The 13,905-nt window shown below is 44.6% G+C and overlaps 2 protein-coding genes across 3 annotated transcripts; one reads left to right on the top strand and one right to left on the bottom strand.

Moving 5' to 3' along the window:
- The first annotated feature begins 4,956 nt into the window (after window positions 1–4,956).
- Window positions 4,957–5,897, top strand: LOC119364826. Of its 2 annotated transcripts, XM_037630374.1 has the most exons (3): window positions 4,957–5,098; window positions 5,129–5,520; window positions 5,613–5,897. In XM_037630374.1, the coding sequence occupies exons 1-3, from the start codon at window positions 5,095–5,097 to the stop codon at window positions 5,715–5,717; spliced, it is 501 nt and encodes a 166-aa protein (XP_037486271.1). In that variant the 5' UTR covers window positions 4,957–5,094; the 3' UTR covers window positions 5,718–5,897. The 2 variants fall into 2 exon arrangements, with proteins under 2 accessions (XP_037486271.1, XP_037486269.1); XM_037630372.1 differs by having other exon boundaries at window positions 4,957–5,520.
- A 702-nt stretch (window positions 5,898–6,599) lies between these two features.
- On the bottom strand, window positions 6,600–10,736 carry LOC119364827 (adenine phosphoribosyltransferase 2-like). The gene is made up of 7 exons (XM_037630375.1): window positions 10,427–10,736; window positions 10,214–10,324; window positions 8,943–9,035; window positions 8,529–8,678; window positions 7,895–7,953; window positions 7,238–7,320; window positions 6,600–6,888 (listed from the first exon to the last, which is right to left on the bottom strand). The coding sequence occupies exons 1-6, from the start codon at window positions 10,575–10,577 to the stop codon at window positions 7,264–7,266; spliced, it is 621 nt and encodes a 206-aa protein (XP_037486272.1). The 5' UTR covers window positions 10,578–10,736; the 3' UTR covers window positions 6,600–6,888; window positions 7,238–7,263.
- Between the last annotated feature and the right edge of the window lie 3,169 nt (window positions 10,737–13,905).

Raw genomic sequence — 13,905 nt, 5'->3', positions numbered from 1 at the left:
GAAACATACACAGAGCACAGGTAGCGTGTAAATAGTATAAGCAGGCAGGAGACAAGGTGACTGAAGAAATAGGATTGAGGAAATTAAGAAAGTCTTCAGTCAAAGTCTTCAAATAGTAACGATCAGTTTCATCAACACATGAGTGAGGAAATGAAAGGGTTGAGAAAATAGAACCAGTAGCTCGGTGAAGACACTGATTTGGTAGAACAGTTCCAACTTCTATGACAGTTGTACGTCTGGTTGGATTGGCTTGGTATTTAAACCAAAGGACACATAGTCCCAGGACACACAGTCCTTACCGTATTCTCCTTGAGATAAGGTCACGCAAACCTCGCCCAATCACTCGTGGTAAGTCTTCAAGGTGACTTCCAAACCTTCACAGGCTAGGTCACCCGGCGATCCACAATTCCTCTTGGATGCTCTAGACCTTGACGCCTAACCGTCTGGAAGATGCACAGTCTTCAAAGGTAACAAGCGTCGGTTCCACATAGGAACAATCTCTTCAGTGATGCTCAATCACTTTGGGTTTTAGGTGTTTGCGTTTTGGGTTTTTCCTCACTCATGATTTTCTCTCAAAGTCCTCGGAGGATGGGATGCTCTAAATGACAAGTGTCAATCTATCTCTCAGAGCAGCCAACCAGCTAGTAGGGGGCGGCTATTTATAGCCAGGGAGCAGCCCGACATGATAAGACATAAATGCCCCTAATGATATGACTGTTATGTGGAAAAGATATTTGGAACAGCTGGCGCAAAGCATAGCAACAGTCGGAAATTTGAGCTCCCAAATTCCTCAGTGCTATCATGTTCCTCACTGTAGGCAAATCGCACAGGCAAAATCCTAACTCCTTGGTCAGAACAACTTCCGCAGAGACCAGAAGATCTTCATCTCTATCACTGAAGAAATTGACTAAACTACAAGAGATTTCCAAAGGCTTCACTCGAAGGATTGGGTATGTGTAGGCTTTGAGATGATCATCACTTGGAAATTTTTCCTTAGTATTACCTCGACCCCCTTTAATAGTACGGTGTTTCCTATGACTCAAGAAAGGAAAATAAAACTACGAAAACAAAAGTCTTCACGCTTCATAGTCCTCGCATCAATACCAATATCTTCAAGGTCACATCAATTTCCTCATTTTCAAAGTCTTCAAGAAAACCAAAGTCTTCAGATGAAGACATTCATTTTTAGGGGTCAACTTTCTTCAGATATATCAAACTCCTCAGAGACTTATACAGCTTGTGTACACTCATAAACACATTAGTCCATTAACCTATAAGTCTTTGATACACCAAAATCACTAAGGGGCACTAGATGCACTTACACTTTGAAAAGATTCCCATCTGGAAAATATTCTGTCCTTAGGATAGAAGAACATAAGGAATCCGGACTCTCCAACAACCTCCGGCATTGCTTAGCAAGCATGGCTAGATTAAAACAATGTAAGTCACGAAATCCCATACCTCCACTTAGTTTAGGTATGCATAATTTCCACCATGCCATCCAGTCCAACCGTTTCTTATCTTGGTCATCACCCCACCAATATCCAGCTATAGCATCATGTATACCTTTCAAAATTTGCTTTGGTATCTTGAAAACAGTCATAGCAAATACTGGCACAACTTGTGCAATTGCTTTAATAAGAGCCTTCCCTCCATATGGTAGCAATTTCTCCTTCCAACCTGCAATAAGTGCACAAACTCTGTCCACTAAATGTATGAAACAATCTAACCTATCCACCCCCACCATAGATGGTAGGCCCAAATATTTATCATTTAGCGATTTAGTCATAATATCCAAAACCTGGCAAACACTACTCTTGTGTCAACCGGTGTATTGGGGCTAAAATAAATGCTGCATTTTGAGGCACTGGCCAGCTGACCTGAATCACTATAGCAGGTATCAAGGATATGCTTCAAAGTCAAAGCATTCTTCTGATCTCCCAACATTAGTATTAGTGAGTCATGAGCAAAAAGAAGATGGGAAATCGGTGTCGCGTCCCGACACACCTTCACCCCTTCCAAGTCTCCCCTTTATTCTGCCCTTAATAACATCCGTGACAAACCCTCTGCGCATAGGAGAAACAAATACGATGATAAAGGATCACCCTGCCTGAGCCCCCTAGAAGGGGTAATAGAATCCGTCTCTCCATCATTAAATCTTATACGGTATTTTACTCATGTAATACAGGCCATCATGAGTTGAATCCATCTTGGCGCGAACCCTAACTTTGCCATCATTCTCTCTATAAATTGCCACTCCATGCGATCATATGCCTTGTGCATGTCTAGTTTAACTGCACACGATCCTTCCTCCCTAATTTCTTCTTGATGGAATGAAAACATTCATATGCGAGAAGAATATTGCCAATAATTAACCTCCTCGGGACAAACACACTCTGATGCTGACCACTAATCTCAGGGAGCAAATTTATTAACCTATTTGCTAGCATCTTCGAAATCACCTTATAACAACATTACAAAGGCTAATTAGACGAAATCGTGTTACCTTTTCAGAACTTCAAAACAGGCTGTAAGTTGACGATTTAAAAAATCATGTAGATTTTGCAATCTATACCTAATATTGAAGGTAGGTGCGTTTTTCCGGATTCTTTTGTTCGTTCACCATCGAAAAACAACAAAAAAAATCCGAGGTAGTACTAAAGTTTTATGTGTCTGTCAACTAAAAAAACGGTTTGTCCAGAATTTCGTACGTTAGCCGCGTGTAGTATGGCCCGGCGAAGCCAGCACTTATTTTCCTACCCACGCAGCTGATAAAACCCTATTTTCCGCTCTATGCGGTAAATAGTCACAGCTTGCCACTTGCGCCCAAGACTGGGCCGGCCCGTTCTCATTTTTCCTGTGTTTTTTATTTTTATTTTTCTGTTCCTTTCTCTTTTTCTTTCATGTTTCTTTTTTTCCTTCCAAGTTTACTTTTCCTTTTAACATTTTTGTAAACCCAATATTTAAAAAAATCATAATTTCAAATGTTGTTCAATTTTTAGAAAATATATTCGGAATTCCAAAATTTTGTCCCCGTTTGGGAAAATATTTTGAACTTTAATTTATTGGTCTCGTTTGGGAAAAAATTCAAAATTTAAAAAATGTTACTGTTGCTCAAACAATATTTTTTTCTCAGAAAAATGGGGAATTTTTAAAATGCATTTAATTATTACAAATTTAGAAAATTCTTATTTAGTGAAATATTGAAAACTTCATTAAAAATGATTGCATTTTAAAAAACTATTTTTTCTAAATGTTCAAAATATGTTCCTGTTTTCAATAATTGTTCACAAACGAAAGCTATTAGTGTTTTATTAAACTCTCGGGTTTTCAAAAATGTTTGTTAATTTCAAAAAAATCTCATTTAGAATTAATTTTCCAAAAAAGGTATGGAATTTGGAAATTTTGTTCACATTTTTTTAAAATGTGCGGCATTTAATAAATTGTTCATGTTTTCAAAAATATTCGGCAATTCATATTTATTATTATTATTTTGAAAAGTTCAAAAAGAATTAATAAAAAAATGAATCTTACACTGCAGTATGTTCTTAGATATTCGCGCTGGCCATGGATTAGAAGGAGGCGTCTGTTCGAATGGTAGCAACACATGGTCGGGTCTTTGTGTGAGTTCAATTCTTCAAAAGCGTTTTTTTTGGATAATTGTTTTTATACCCTTAGTTGTGTCTCGTTCGTCAGCATTGCCCCTAGTTTCTGAAAACATGTGGTCTTGCCCAACCCACTTTGATCGTCTTGTGCTTTGCCCTTTGACCGTTTGAGCATCACTTTGAAAACTTCATAACTAATTCATACTAAATCAGAAAAATGCAAATAAGATACCAAAATGTTCAGAAAAACATCGCTTGTATGTCAATGTCACTTGCATTCATGACAAAAGTGTTGGTAAGTGATCATCTGAGTGTTAGCTCTTATGATACCACCATGAACAGTAACATCTAAAAAAATTGAAAAACAAAGTTGGTGGCAATGAATGACAAATGTTTTAAGTGCTTCCCAAGTTTCATCAGGAATTATTCCCTGATGAAACTTGGGAAGCACTTAAAACATTTGTCATTCATTGCCACCAACTTTTTTTGAATTTTTTTAAACTTTACTATTCATGGTGGTATCGTAAGAGATAAAACTCGGATGGGTACTTACCAACAATTTTGTCATGAATGCAAGTGACATTGACATACGGTGATGTTTTTCTGAACATTTTGATATCTTATTTTCATTTTTATGAATTAGTTATGAAGTTTACAAAGTGATGATCAAACAGTCAAAGGGAAAAAGCACAAGACGACCAAAATGGGTTGGGCAAGATCACGTGTTTACATAAACTAGGGGCAATCCTGTCAAGGGGGGCAAAACTAAGGGTATAAAAACAATTATCCCTTTTTTTAAATTTTTACTCGTGCCTTACAAACGCAGACTGTTTCGGTGCCTGCGAGTGGGCTGATCGAGATAAAACCTGACAAAGAAGAAAACATTCATGATTATGTGTTGATTATGCTAATGAAATGGAATTTTACGCTACAGTTGATAATTCATCCGGTTATACCATCATATGAGAGAGTGGTCGAAGCAACCGTGTCCTAAAGGTCGTCAGCCAGCCACCAAATGAGGAGGCAGCCACAACCCGAGACGGAGATGGACCCGGAGGTAAAAATGACATGAGTTGGATGGTCGCCGCGACGCCGACTAAGCCCACTATTATCAAAATATTAGAGGACAAACATGACCCGGCAGAAGACCGCAGGTTCACGCTACGGAGACCATTTGTGGACACATAATGCGCATATACAGGAAAACTTCGCCCCAATCTCTCTTAAAAAAGAACATCGTCGTAAAAGAAAAACAAATGACAAGCTTTGACGTACACATCAGCTTTGGTGCAGGCAGTTCCAGACCCCACTCATCAGTGCCACGAACCCTCGAGATCCCAACGGTCCAGTGCCCGCCCAGCCACCGCAACGGTTACTTCCACCGATCTGCTCCATTTCCCACCCCTTTCCCTCCCTTCCTCCGATCACTACGCTCTCCATTCCCTCTGCTCCTTCTCAATTCCAAGCACTTAACGAGCCTCAAGCCAAGATGAACAGCGCGGCCGAGACGGACGCCGCCGGCGACAACGGCAACCCCGCCGCCCCGGTGCTGGTGGTGGAGCGCGTGGTGACGGTGGAGTACCTTGAGCAGTCCATGTCGCGGGGCCTCCTCGGCAAGTTCCCCGACTCCTCCGCCTACGACTTCGACTACTGCCAGAGCGGCATCTGGTCCCCGGTCAACAAGATCCCCAGCGAGTCGCCGGCCTCCGGCTCCAGAGACTTCCTCATCGCCAAGCTAAAGCGCCGGGCGCGGGCCGGGAGCAGGCTCAAGGACGCTGCCGGCGGAGGCGGCAGCAGGTCGAGGTGGCGGCGCCGGCGGCTGCGGCGGGACGGCTCTTTCCTCGACCTCCACGAGACGGCGAGCAGGGCGAAGCTGGACTTATCGCCGCCGCTGCCATCGCCTGCCCCCACCAAGGTAGTTCCCTGCACATGAACCCCTCCAAGCTTAAGCTAGCTCTCCGAATCTGCCATTGGGTTACGAGGTTTCTGTTGGCTTGGGTTCTTCAGGAGGGGTGGAGGAGGGTGCTCACGGCGGCCATCAGGAAGTTCAAGGCGCGGCACCGCCGGTCCCGGCCGGCTCCCCTGCTCCAGATGATGCTTCCAATGCTCTGAAGTCTGAATCCACCGACCGACCGATCGATCGATCGCGCCCGCGACTTCCTTGTTCTTCTGATTGATTATTGATGAGTTCGAGCGTATTGTACAACAGATTAGATCGTCAGATCGATTGTTTGTAAGTTGCCTGTCATATAACTATCACCAGTTAAGTTTCTCCATTCAGTTTGCGTCCTACTTTTCCGTCAGTTAGTTTCGGTTTGCAACCCATCTGACACGGTTTCTGATGGAATCGTAACGAACCTGAATTCGACTCGAAATCCACCCTGCAATTCCGTTATAAATTCCCCGTGGGAATCGCAACTAAAACAAACGCGCCGGATCAGCAACAGCCGACAGATTCGACCTTCCAAGTTCGGCCAGAACGCGAGAGAGTCCCGGAGCTCTCAAGATGGCTTCCAAGATCGCCGCCACGGCGGCGAAGGTGCCAGCGAAGACGAAGGGCCAGTGCATCTGCTCGCCCACCGACCACCCTGGCTCCTTCCGGTGCCGGCTCCACCGCGCCAGCGGTATGCCCAGGTCGATCTCGTGCCAGCAGTTCGGTGACCCCCACACGGCGAGCTCCCCGCTGCTCTCCTCCGGCCACATGCCAAGGTCGGCATCTCAGCAGCAGTTCACGGCTCCTTCCGGCTCCGGCATTTTGAGATCGGCGTCCCAACAGTAGCTCCCGCGCTCCCTCGGTGTGCCAAGATCGGCATCGTGGCAAGATTCTGCTCACGAGAATTGAACAAACCTCCTGAACCAGGATGTTCTTTTTTCATAGCTTAAGTTCAGAAACTACCGATGTAACTTTTTTAAAGATTTTTTTTCTTTTTTTGAAGCGCTAGATAGTTGTAATTAGCACTGTAGTCTTACGACGACACAATTTTAGAGACAATGGAATAAACTAATGCTGAGATACACAGGAAAAATCTGGTAGAAGAACCTGAACAACAGGATGGTTCTTCTCTTTGCGGCTAACGGTGATGATTCCCGACAGAAATAATTACAAGCTCTCGTCAAATACTCCACTACTTGAAAACTAGTGCTAGGAAGACTACATCTCATCTATCTCACCCTCTCCACCACGACACTTAGCAATAGCAGCTGCCCCTGACAGTGTACTGCAGAGTTATCAATACACATCCACCATGCGCGCTTGCAAACGAATGAAGCTGTGATCCTTTTTCTGAAGAAGAAACAAGGCCAGAATTAGTGTATAAAACCTCTGGATTATCAGACAAAACAGCCTAATGTGGATTGTGGAGATTAGCCATCTATTTATAAGTGATGCCTAGTGAAGTTGTGATTTGTCTCTACTTAACAAAGGTTACCGAAGAAATTATACGTTTACGGAATGGATAGCATGGATATTGGATCATATCATTTACTCCCGCGGCTGTGAATTTGTAGCAGTGTATTTGTACAAGAACATGAGTTTGTTAATTGACAAACCTAGCCGTGTTGCATAATATATTGAAAAAACATTAACGAAAGCTACTGGGAGATATTTCAACCATGAGACTATGAACACTTGCCTGATCAATCATCATCATCTTACTTTTTATTTGCGGGACTCCACCAGTATGTAAACTGGCTTTCCATCGAGCTTGTAGAAATCCTGCAGAATATACAAAGTTAATAAATTTGAAAGGGTGGCTGGGCCATGCCTCTCTTGGAAATATGTGTTTTCCATGTATTAAATACATTTGCTAGATTTAAAAACAAAGCTATGTGATGTACTTGGGCCGGAGGGAGTATTCACCGTAGTCAGTTTAATAAAAAAGTTTGATCGATGTGTATATTCTTGATGCCATCATAAAATTAATGAAAAGCTTCCATTGTCGGGGGGAAAAGAGTATGCATGTAGTGTTTCTGCTAGTGGTATATTTTACAAACACAATCTTCCAATTTTTCTCACAATCCCTGATATGTTCAATTTACAGCAAGTATGCTCAAAGAGAAGAACCTATAAGCCTAGGTTGCTGTGTCCATGCAAGTAAAATAGGGAAACCCTGCAAGGGTTTGCAATTAGGATTCTTCTAGAAGTTGGTCACAGGTAAGTTTAGTAACATGTCAGCTCAGTGCTTATTTTGTTCATTGTTCTCTCATTCATCTGTCCTAGTCACATAGTAGTGCAATACTTGCAGTAGTAACTTTTTAGCTAGGGTTATTTCACCTTAGCCCTTGCGTACCTTAAACTTAGGGAGTCCGATGAGGCATGCACACTCAACAACGTCAGCTGCGGCGCGTTCTGGAATGCAAATAATTGCATCAATCATGGAAAGATTAGTCAAAAGTCATTTTCATGTTGTTAGCTCATGATATATTCATATGATTGAGCAAGACATGTAATTAGAACTCCTCGTTTCTCCGTGGCGTGAATGCTCGATACTTATCTACAAAGTTTCCTCATGGTAGCATGAAAAGATGGAAATTATGCATCCAGTCGCATCAAAGCCACGCCTTTATGCAATTAGCTAGTAGCTACCCTCATATATAGGGCTTATCTTTCAAACATGAATTTGTCACGCTCACGGGAAAACTTTGCTTCTTGTCAAGAAAACATGATGGTCCTCTACTCTACATGTTATCACTAAGTTGTTGAGATGCTTAAGTGGCTACACCGCATGATACTCGATGTGTCTTTTTTGGCAAGACTACCAGAGATTATTCCATATCAGCATCACACATCCTTTGACTTACTTATCCCCCTCCCATTTATTTACTGGACTACTAGAGTTCTAGTGTAGCACAAGCTCCAAGTTGAGCCTTGTATTAAAGGATTGTTCACATTTCATGTAGAGAGAACAAGAGGGAGGGGCTCACCAAGAAGTTTTATGGCTGCTGAAAGTGTCCCACCGGTTGCAACCAGATCATCCACCACCACCACACGGTCTCCGGGCTCGACGGCTCCAACATGCATCTCCAAGCAATCCGTCCCATACTCGAGCGTATAATTCTCGGAAATCACCTCACCTTCATTGTTTTCGAGCAAAATTAGCACATTTTGTAAATTAGTAACAACTGTTTTCCCTTTTGGGAGAAAATATGCATGGTGACAACATTTGATGAATCTACTCAGGATGAATGAAGCTTTTCAGAAATCTACATGTTGTGTGCGTGGGTGGTTAATGTGCTCAAAGATTCAGTATGCATTGGTAGTACACCATTTGATTATGAACACCTATCGAATCATCCTTGTCGCAGCTAAGATGAGAATGATCTGGAAGTGCGGGGTACCTGGGAGTTTGCCGGGTTTGCGCAGCGGTATGAATTTGGCTCCGATAGCCAGCGCGATCGCCGGGCCAAATATGAACCCTCTCGCTTCAATACCTAGCAGCAACACCAAGATGCCAAGCCATGAATATACACGTACAGGTCAGAGAAGCATATACAGATACAGCAGGGATAGCCACGAAATACATACAGCTGGGGGTCATCATTCATTCGCCGTGTATTTAGCATGGCTAGGGTACGTACACGTAATAACGTCACAATGGCATTAGGTGCTGACATAAGCCAGGTGCACCAGACAGCGGAGTTAACCAGATCGCTGTACTCTCGTACTAGCAGAGGTACCGAGCCAGGCCAGCAAGGGTAGGCGCGAACGCGAGGACCGGCCGGCCCGAGGGGAGGGGACGACACCGCATGTGAGCTCTCGGCCACGGCCGTCCGATCAGGTGATCCAAGACGCGCGCGCGCGCCCCCACCGGATTCCGGCGGTCCCGGCGCGATCTCCCCCCAATCGCCCGCCGGCTACATGCACTCCCCCTGTGACCCGGGCATTGAACACGTACAGGTACAGGCGATGCCACTGGCCCTGCTCGATCACCGCGGACCGTACAAGTGGCGCGACGGGGCCGGCCGGCGGGACGTTCGTTCGTTCGGCTGCAGGGACCATCGTAGTCCTAGTACCATGCGACGACAGCGCGAGGACACATCCCACATGCGCTGCAGAGACTATTCCGGTTAAATTGGCTAGCCTCCATCCATGGACGACTCTTCTTCCTCTTCCTCCCAGCGTGGCGGCATTGGCCCCTGGGTTTTATTGCTATGCTCTCTGGACCAGACCAGACCAGACGGTGAACTGATGAGGAAGACGCATACGTGTGCGTGTGTGTGTACGTGCGCGCGCGCGTATCAATACTGTTGCTAGTACCTAGTAGTACTGCAGCTACTGTTCTGTTATCTGAAAATAAGAGTTACTCCTACGAGTACACTACAGTAATGTGGTGTGGTGGTGATGACCTGATCAACGGCAGAGCGGAGCGGGGGAGACAAAGGGGGCAGGAATTATCTGCCGCGAAGACACGGCTAGCAGCAGGCCGGCGGCGGTATATTCCACAGCACCAGCGCACCGAGCCAACGGCGCGCTCTCAGCGGCATTAAAGAAAGACGCACGGGCCGGCACCAGAGTGCACGCACGCGCGTGGACTGCACATGGCTCCTGCCTGCACTGTATGATTGACTAGCCAGCGGGCCGATCGGTCGGATAAGGGTGATGATTTTACCTGCGACGGCCGCGATGCCCATGCCGCGGTAGCGCTCCACGAACATGTCCACGGCGTCCTTGAACACGCCCGGCCGCAGCAGCAGCGCCGTGATGTCGTTGAACATGATCCCTGCACGCGCCGCACCAACGACCGACCAGACCAGAGCACATCAGACAGGAGAGTTATAGTTAGTCAGGAGTAATGGTTTCGCACGGAGATGGACGGACGGACCTGGCTTGGGGAAGTGCGGGACGACGCGGATGGCGTCGGAAATGCCCTGGAGGCGCGGGTCGGCTGCGCGACCGTTGCCCTTCTTGGCCGGCGCCTGCGCCTCCACCACGTTGCCGCCGCCCTCGCCGCCGCTGGTGCCCTGCTCCCCCATGCCCGTGATGCCGACGCTCGCTCGTTGCTTGCTTGCTTTGCTTCGTCGTTTGATCTTCCTTCCTCTGAGTAGTGGTGGCTAGCGAGAAAGGCGTGTGTGCGTGTGTGTATAAATAAACACGAGGAGAGGCGCCGGGTGGACGTAGCCCGGAGGGAGGCAGTGCGAGAGAGTAGGGGTAGTTTTTATTATCCTTGGAAACCAGCCGGTAGCCAGGACCACCTGTGCTGTGTTTGCATACAGAAGGAGGGCTCGGCTCGCTCACTGGACAGTGGCCAACCTCTCCCCCGATTCATGAATGGCGACTCAGTGGGGCGTTGGCCGTTCCAGCCACGTCCCTGCACACAAGTTTTACTATTCCCTCCATTTTTCGCGCTTTTTGAGATTTAAGTTTGTCAGTAAATTTAACCAACGACCCACTGCGGCGGGAGCAAATACCACTGAATTCGTATTTTCGATATGAATCCAATGAATATGAATTCGGTGATATAATTTTTGCTCCCGCTGTAGTCGGTCTCGTTGGTTAAATTTACGGTTAAACTTATATCTCTAAAAGCGCGAACGCACTATATTGTGGAATGGAGGGAGTACTTCTCTTCGTGAGATTTTGCCGCGGCAGAGGTTGCATCTGAAACAAGATCTCGCTTCTAGCTACGGCAGCTAGCAGCTGCTGATTGAGACGTGTTTAACTCTTTGATGCGTCTGATTTATACTTCCTCCTTCCCAAAATAAATATGACTAATTAGTGCAAAGTTGGTATAAAGCTATACTAAACCAACGATGCATTTTGCCCTTCAAGAAGAAAAAACCAACGACACATTTTGAGACGAAGAGATCAGTTTTTTAGTTTTTACACGGCATATACTTTCCTTTGCTGGTTGCGCATAGGAATAAATCACAAAAAAACTACCATTTTTTTCTCTCTTTTTTTGCGGTGATACTTTTTTCAGTCATTGTTGGCTGAACAGTGATTGATGGGATTTCGTTGTTGCATTGTTTCTGATATAGTCCACCATTCATGCCGAGTGGTGATTGATTGGATTTCTAGTGGTGATTTCTACAGTTGACAAAATGAAAAAAAGGTTAAAATATATTAAAAGTAAATTATTTCCAAATTTTGTGAGTTTTTTCAAAGATGCAACTGAAAGTAGTAGGCACGTTCTTATCAAACAATAATGTACACTAAACATGTGATTAGCTAAAAATGGGGACAAAAAGCTCGGTAAACACTAAATGAATCATATGCGAACTAGGCATAGAGAACATATTCCATGCACCGGTCCAATTTATGCACCGGTAGCGCCCCTTCTAGTTGATACATTGGTTGTGAACAAGAGGGAGAGGATCAAGCTGAAAGATGGGTTGCTCGCATGTTTGCAAGGTAGTCCTATTTCCGCACTCCTGGGTTCGTTTCTTAAACATGAACTTAATACGATGGGCATATTTTAGTAAATTTAATGAAATGCTATTGCAATTTTCGTAAATGTTTTGTCGATGTTTTCATGTTTTTAACACATATCCCATATTGGGCTTATCTTGAACGTCTCGTCAAAACAAAAAAGGTGGTCAAATCAGATTCAAATCTGGGCATGTGGTTCAAAAATATAAGAATTTTGTCGTGTTTGGATATGGAAATAAAAGCATGGATTTGATTATGGGATAGGGCAAACTGTGGAATGTGGGTTGATTATCATAAAGCATGAACATCTTTCACAAACATGCCAACAATCCATCTTGTGTCACTCAGGTTTATATCCAACGGGCCCAAAAACTTGGGTGCACAGGTTCTTCCGTTTCACTAGATACGTTCTCACTAAGCATAATTCATTGCTAGATTACTATTGATGGAACATGTCCACTATAGTTCAAGTCCTAGACTTGACTCGGATGGTTGTATTTTTCTGCATTCATTTTAGGCTTCTGGTGATGTTTCTTCAATGGCCTGGCGTACCCCTCAACTACAAGGCATCTGCAGCGACTACATCAATCTCAAGATTTGTCGACTCATTATCTCAAAGATGTTCATATGGATAGGGTGTGCATGTGACCATACGGATGTGTGTGTGTGTGTGTGTGTGTTTGTGTGTGTGTGTACTATGTTTTTTCAAACACACTAAAGGAATCACATAACGATATCGTCCATAGAAATGTATATTTTTCTTATGGATGCTTTTTAGGGTGTAGCAGACGTACTTCCTTTTGTTGAATCTTTTTTACTCAGACAAATGCCAAAAAAATCCAAGGGTCAGAAAATTCTGTCAATTGCGCTAAATGGTAGAATATGGTATCTTTATACACGCTTCGCATCACCTAGATGCCATGGTATCATTATGAGAAAGGAGAGCGAAACCCGAACACCATCATCATCAGGGTTCCCTCGCCTCCATCGACTGCTCCGCGCGGCGGGACGGAAAGGAACCTCGGGATCTTGTCTCGCGTCCATCCAATAGTCTAGTTTGTTTCAATTACGGTATTTGCTTGTCCATGGCTTTGGCTCTGGCAACGGCGACGGCGGTGCAGAATAAGGTTCCTCCTGATCTTCCTCCGATGTGATGTCACTCTCTGATGTTGGTGTTGGATCTGAGAGGCAGTGTATGCATTGTTTGGACTCCTTCAGATTTGGGCAGACGCTTTGTGTGTATTGGCCGTGGTGTCAGGGCGGTGATGCGGAGTCCCAAACATGGCATCGAGCATGGATCACCACGTGTGGTGTGTGTGTGTGTGTGTGTGTCTCCGAAGGATCTTCCTGGGTATATGATTGGTTTTGGCTTTTGTTGGACCTATCTGGATTCGACCAATACTCGTAGTCCTTCGAGTATTTGAAGGCTATCTTTGACGTTTTTTCCTCCAAGGCAGGGGTTTGATATGTAGGTCGTGGCCGTCAACATCTTCTGATCTACATCGATGACTTTTCGGCCGAGCAGCTTCTATAAACTTCTGGGTTGAAACAACTTTGCTCCGTTGAGACGGAGGCATAGAGGCGACAATGAGCTTCACTCACGGTGTGTCGTCTACTGATGCAGGGGGAAGAAGACTTCGGGACCCTCAATGATTTGGATATAATTTTATTTTTGTAAGAGTGTGTTTGTGAAGACATATTATATACTTAATATACGGTCTTAGTGCTTTCCAAAAAGAAAAGAAATGTTAGAAGTTGTTGTTTTGTGTTCTCTTCTATTAGCACGAAGAAGGAAGAGTGAGTGATCCGTAAAAAGAAACGACGTGGGACTCAACTTGGTTGCAACAATTTCATTACACGTCAGAGGGTAAGGCTTGCCTGCCGCTGCTAGAAGTGAAGGAAATATGCCCTAGAGGCAATAATAAAGTTATT

The sequence above is a fragment of the Triticum dicoccoides genome, chromosome 2B (genome assembly GCF_002162155.2).
Source record: "Triticum dicoccoides isolate Atlit2015 ecotype Zavitan chromosome 2B, WEW_v2.0, whole genome shotgun sequence".
Taxonomy (NCBI): Eukaryota; Viridiplantae; Streptophyta; class Magnoliopsida; order Poales; family Poaceae; genus Triticum; species Triticum dicoccoides.
The sequence above is the reverse complement of the archived record's forward strand: the minus strand, read 5'-3'. Positions and strand labels throughout refer to the sequence as shown.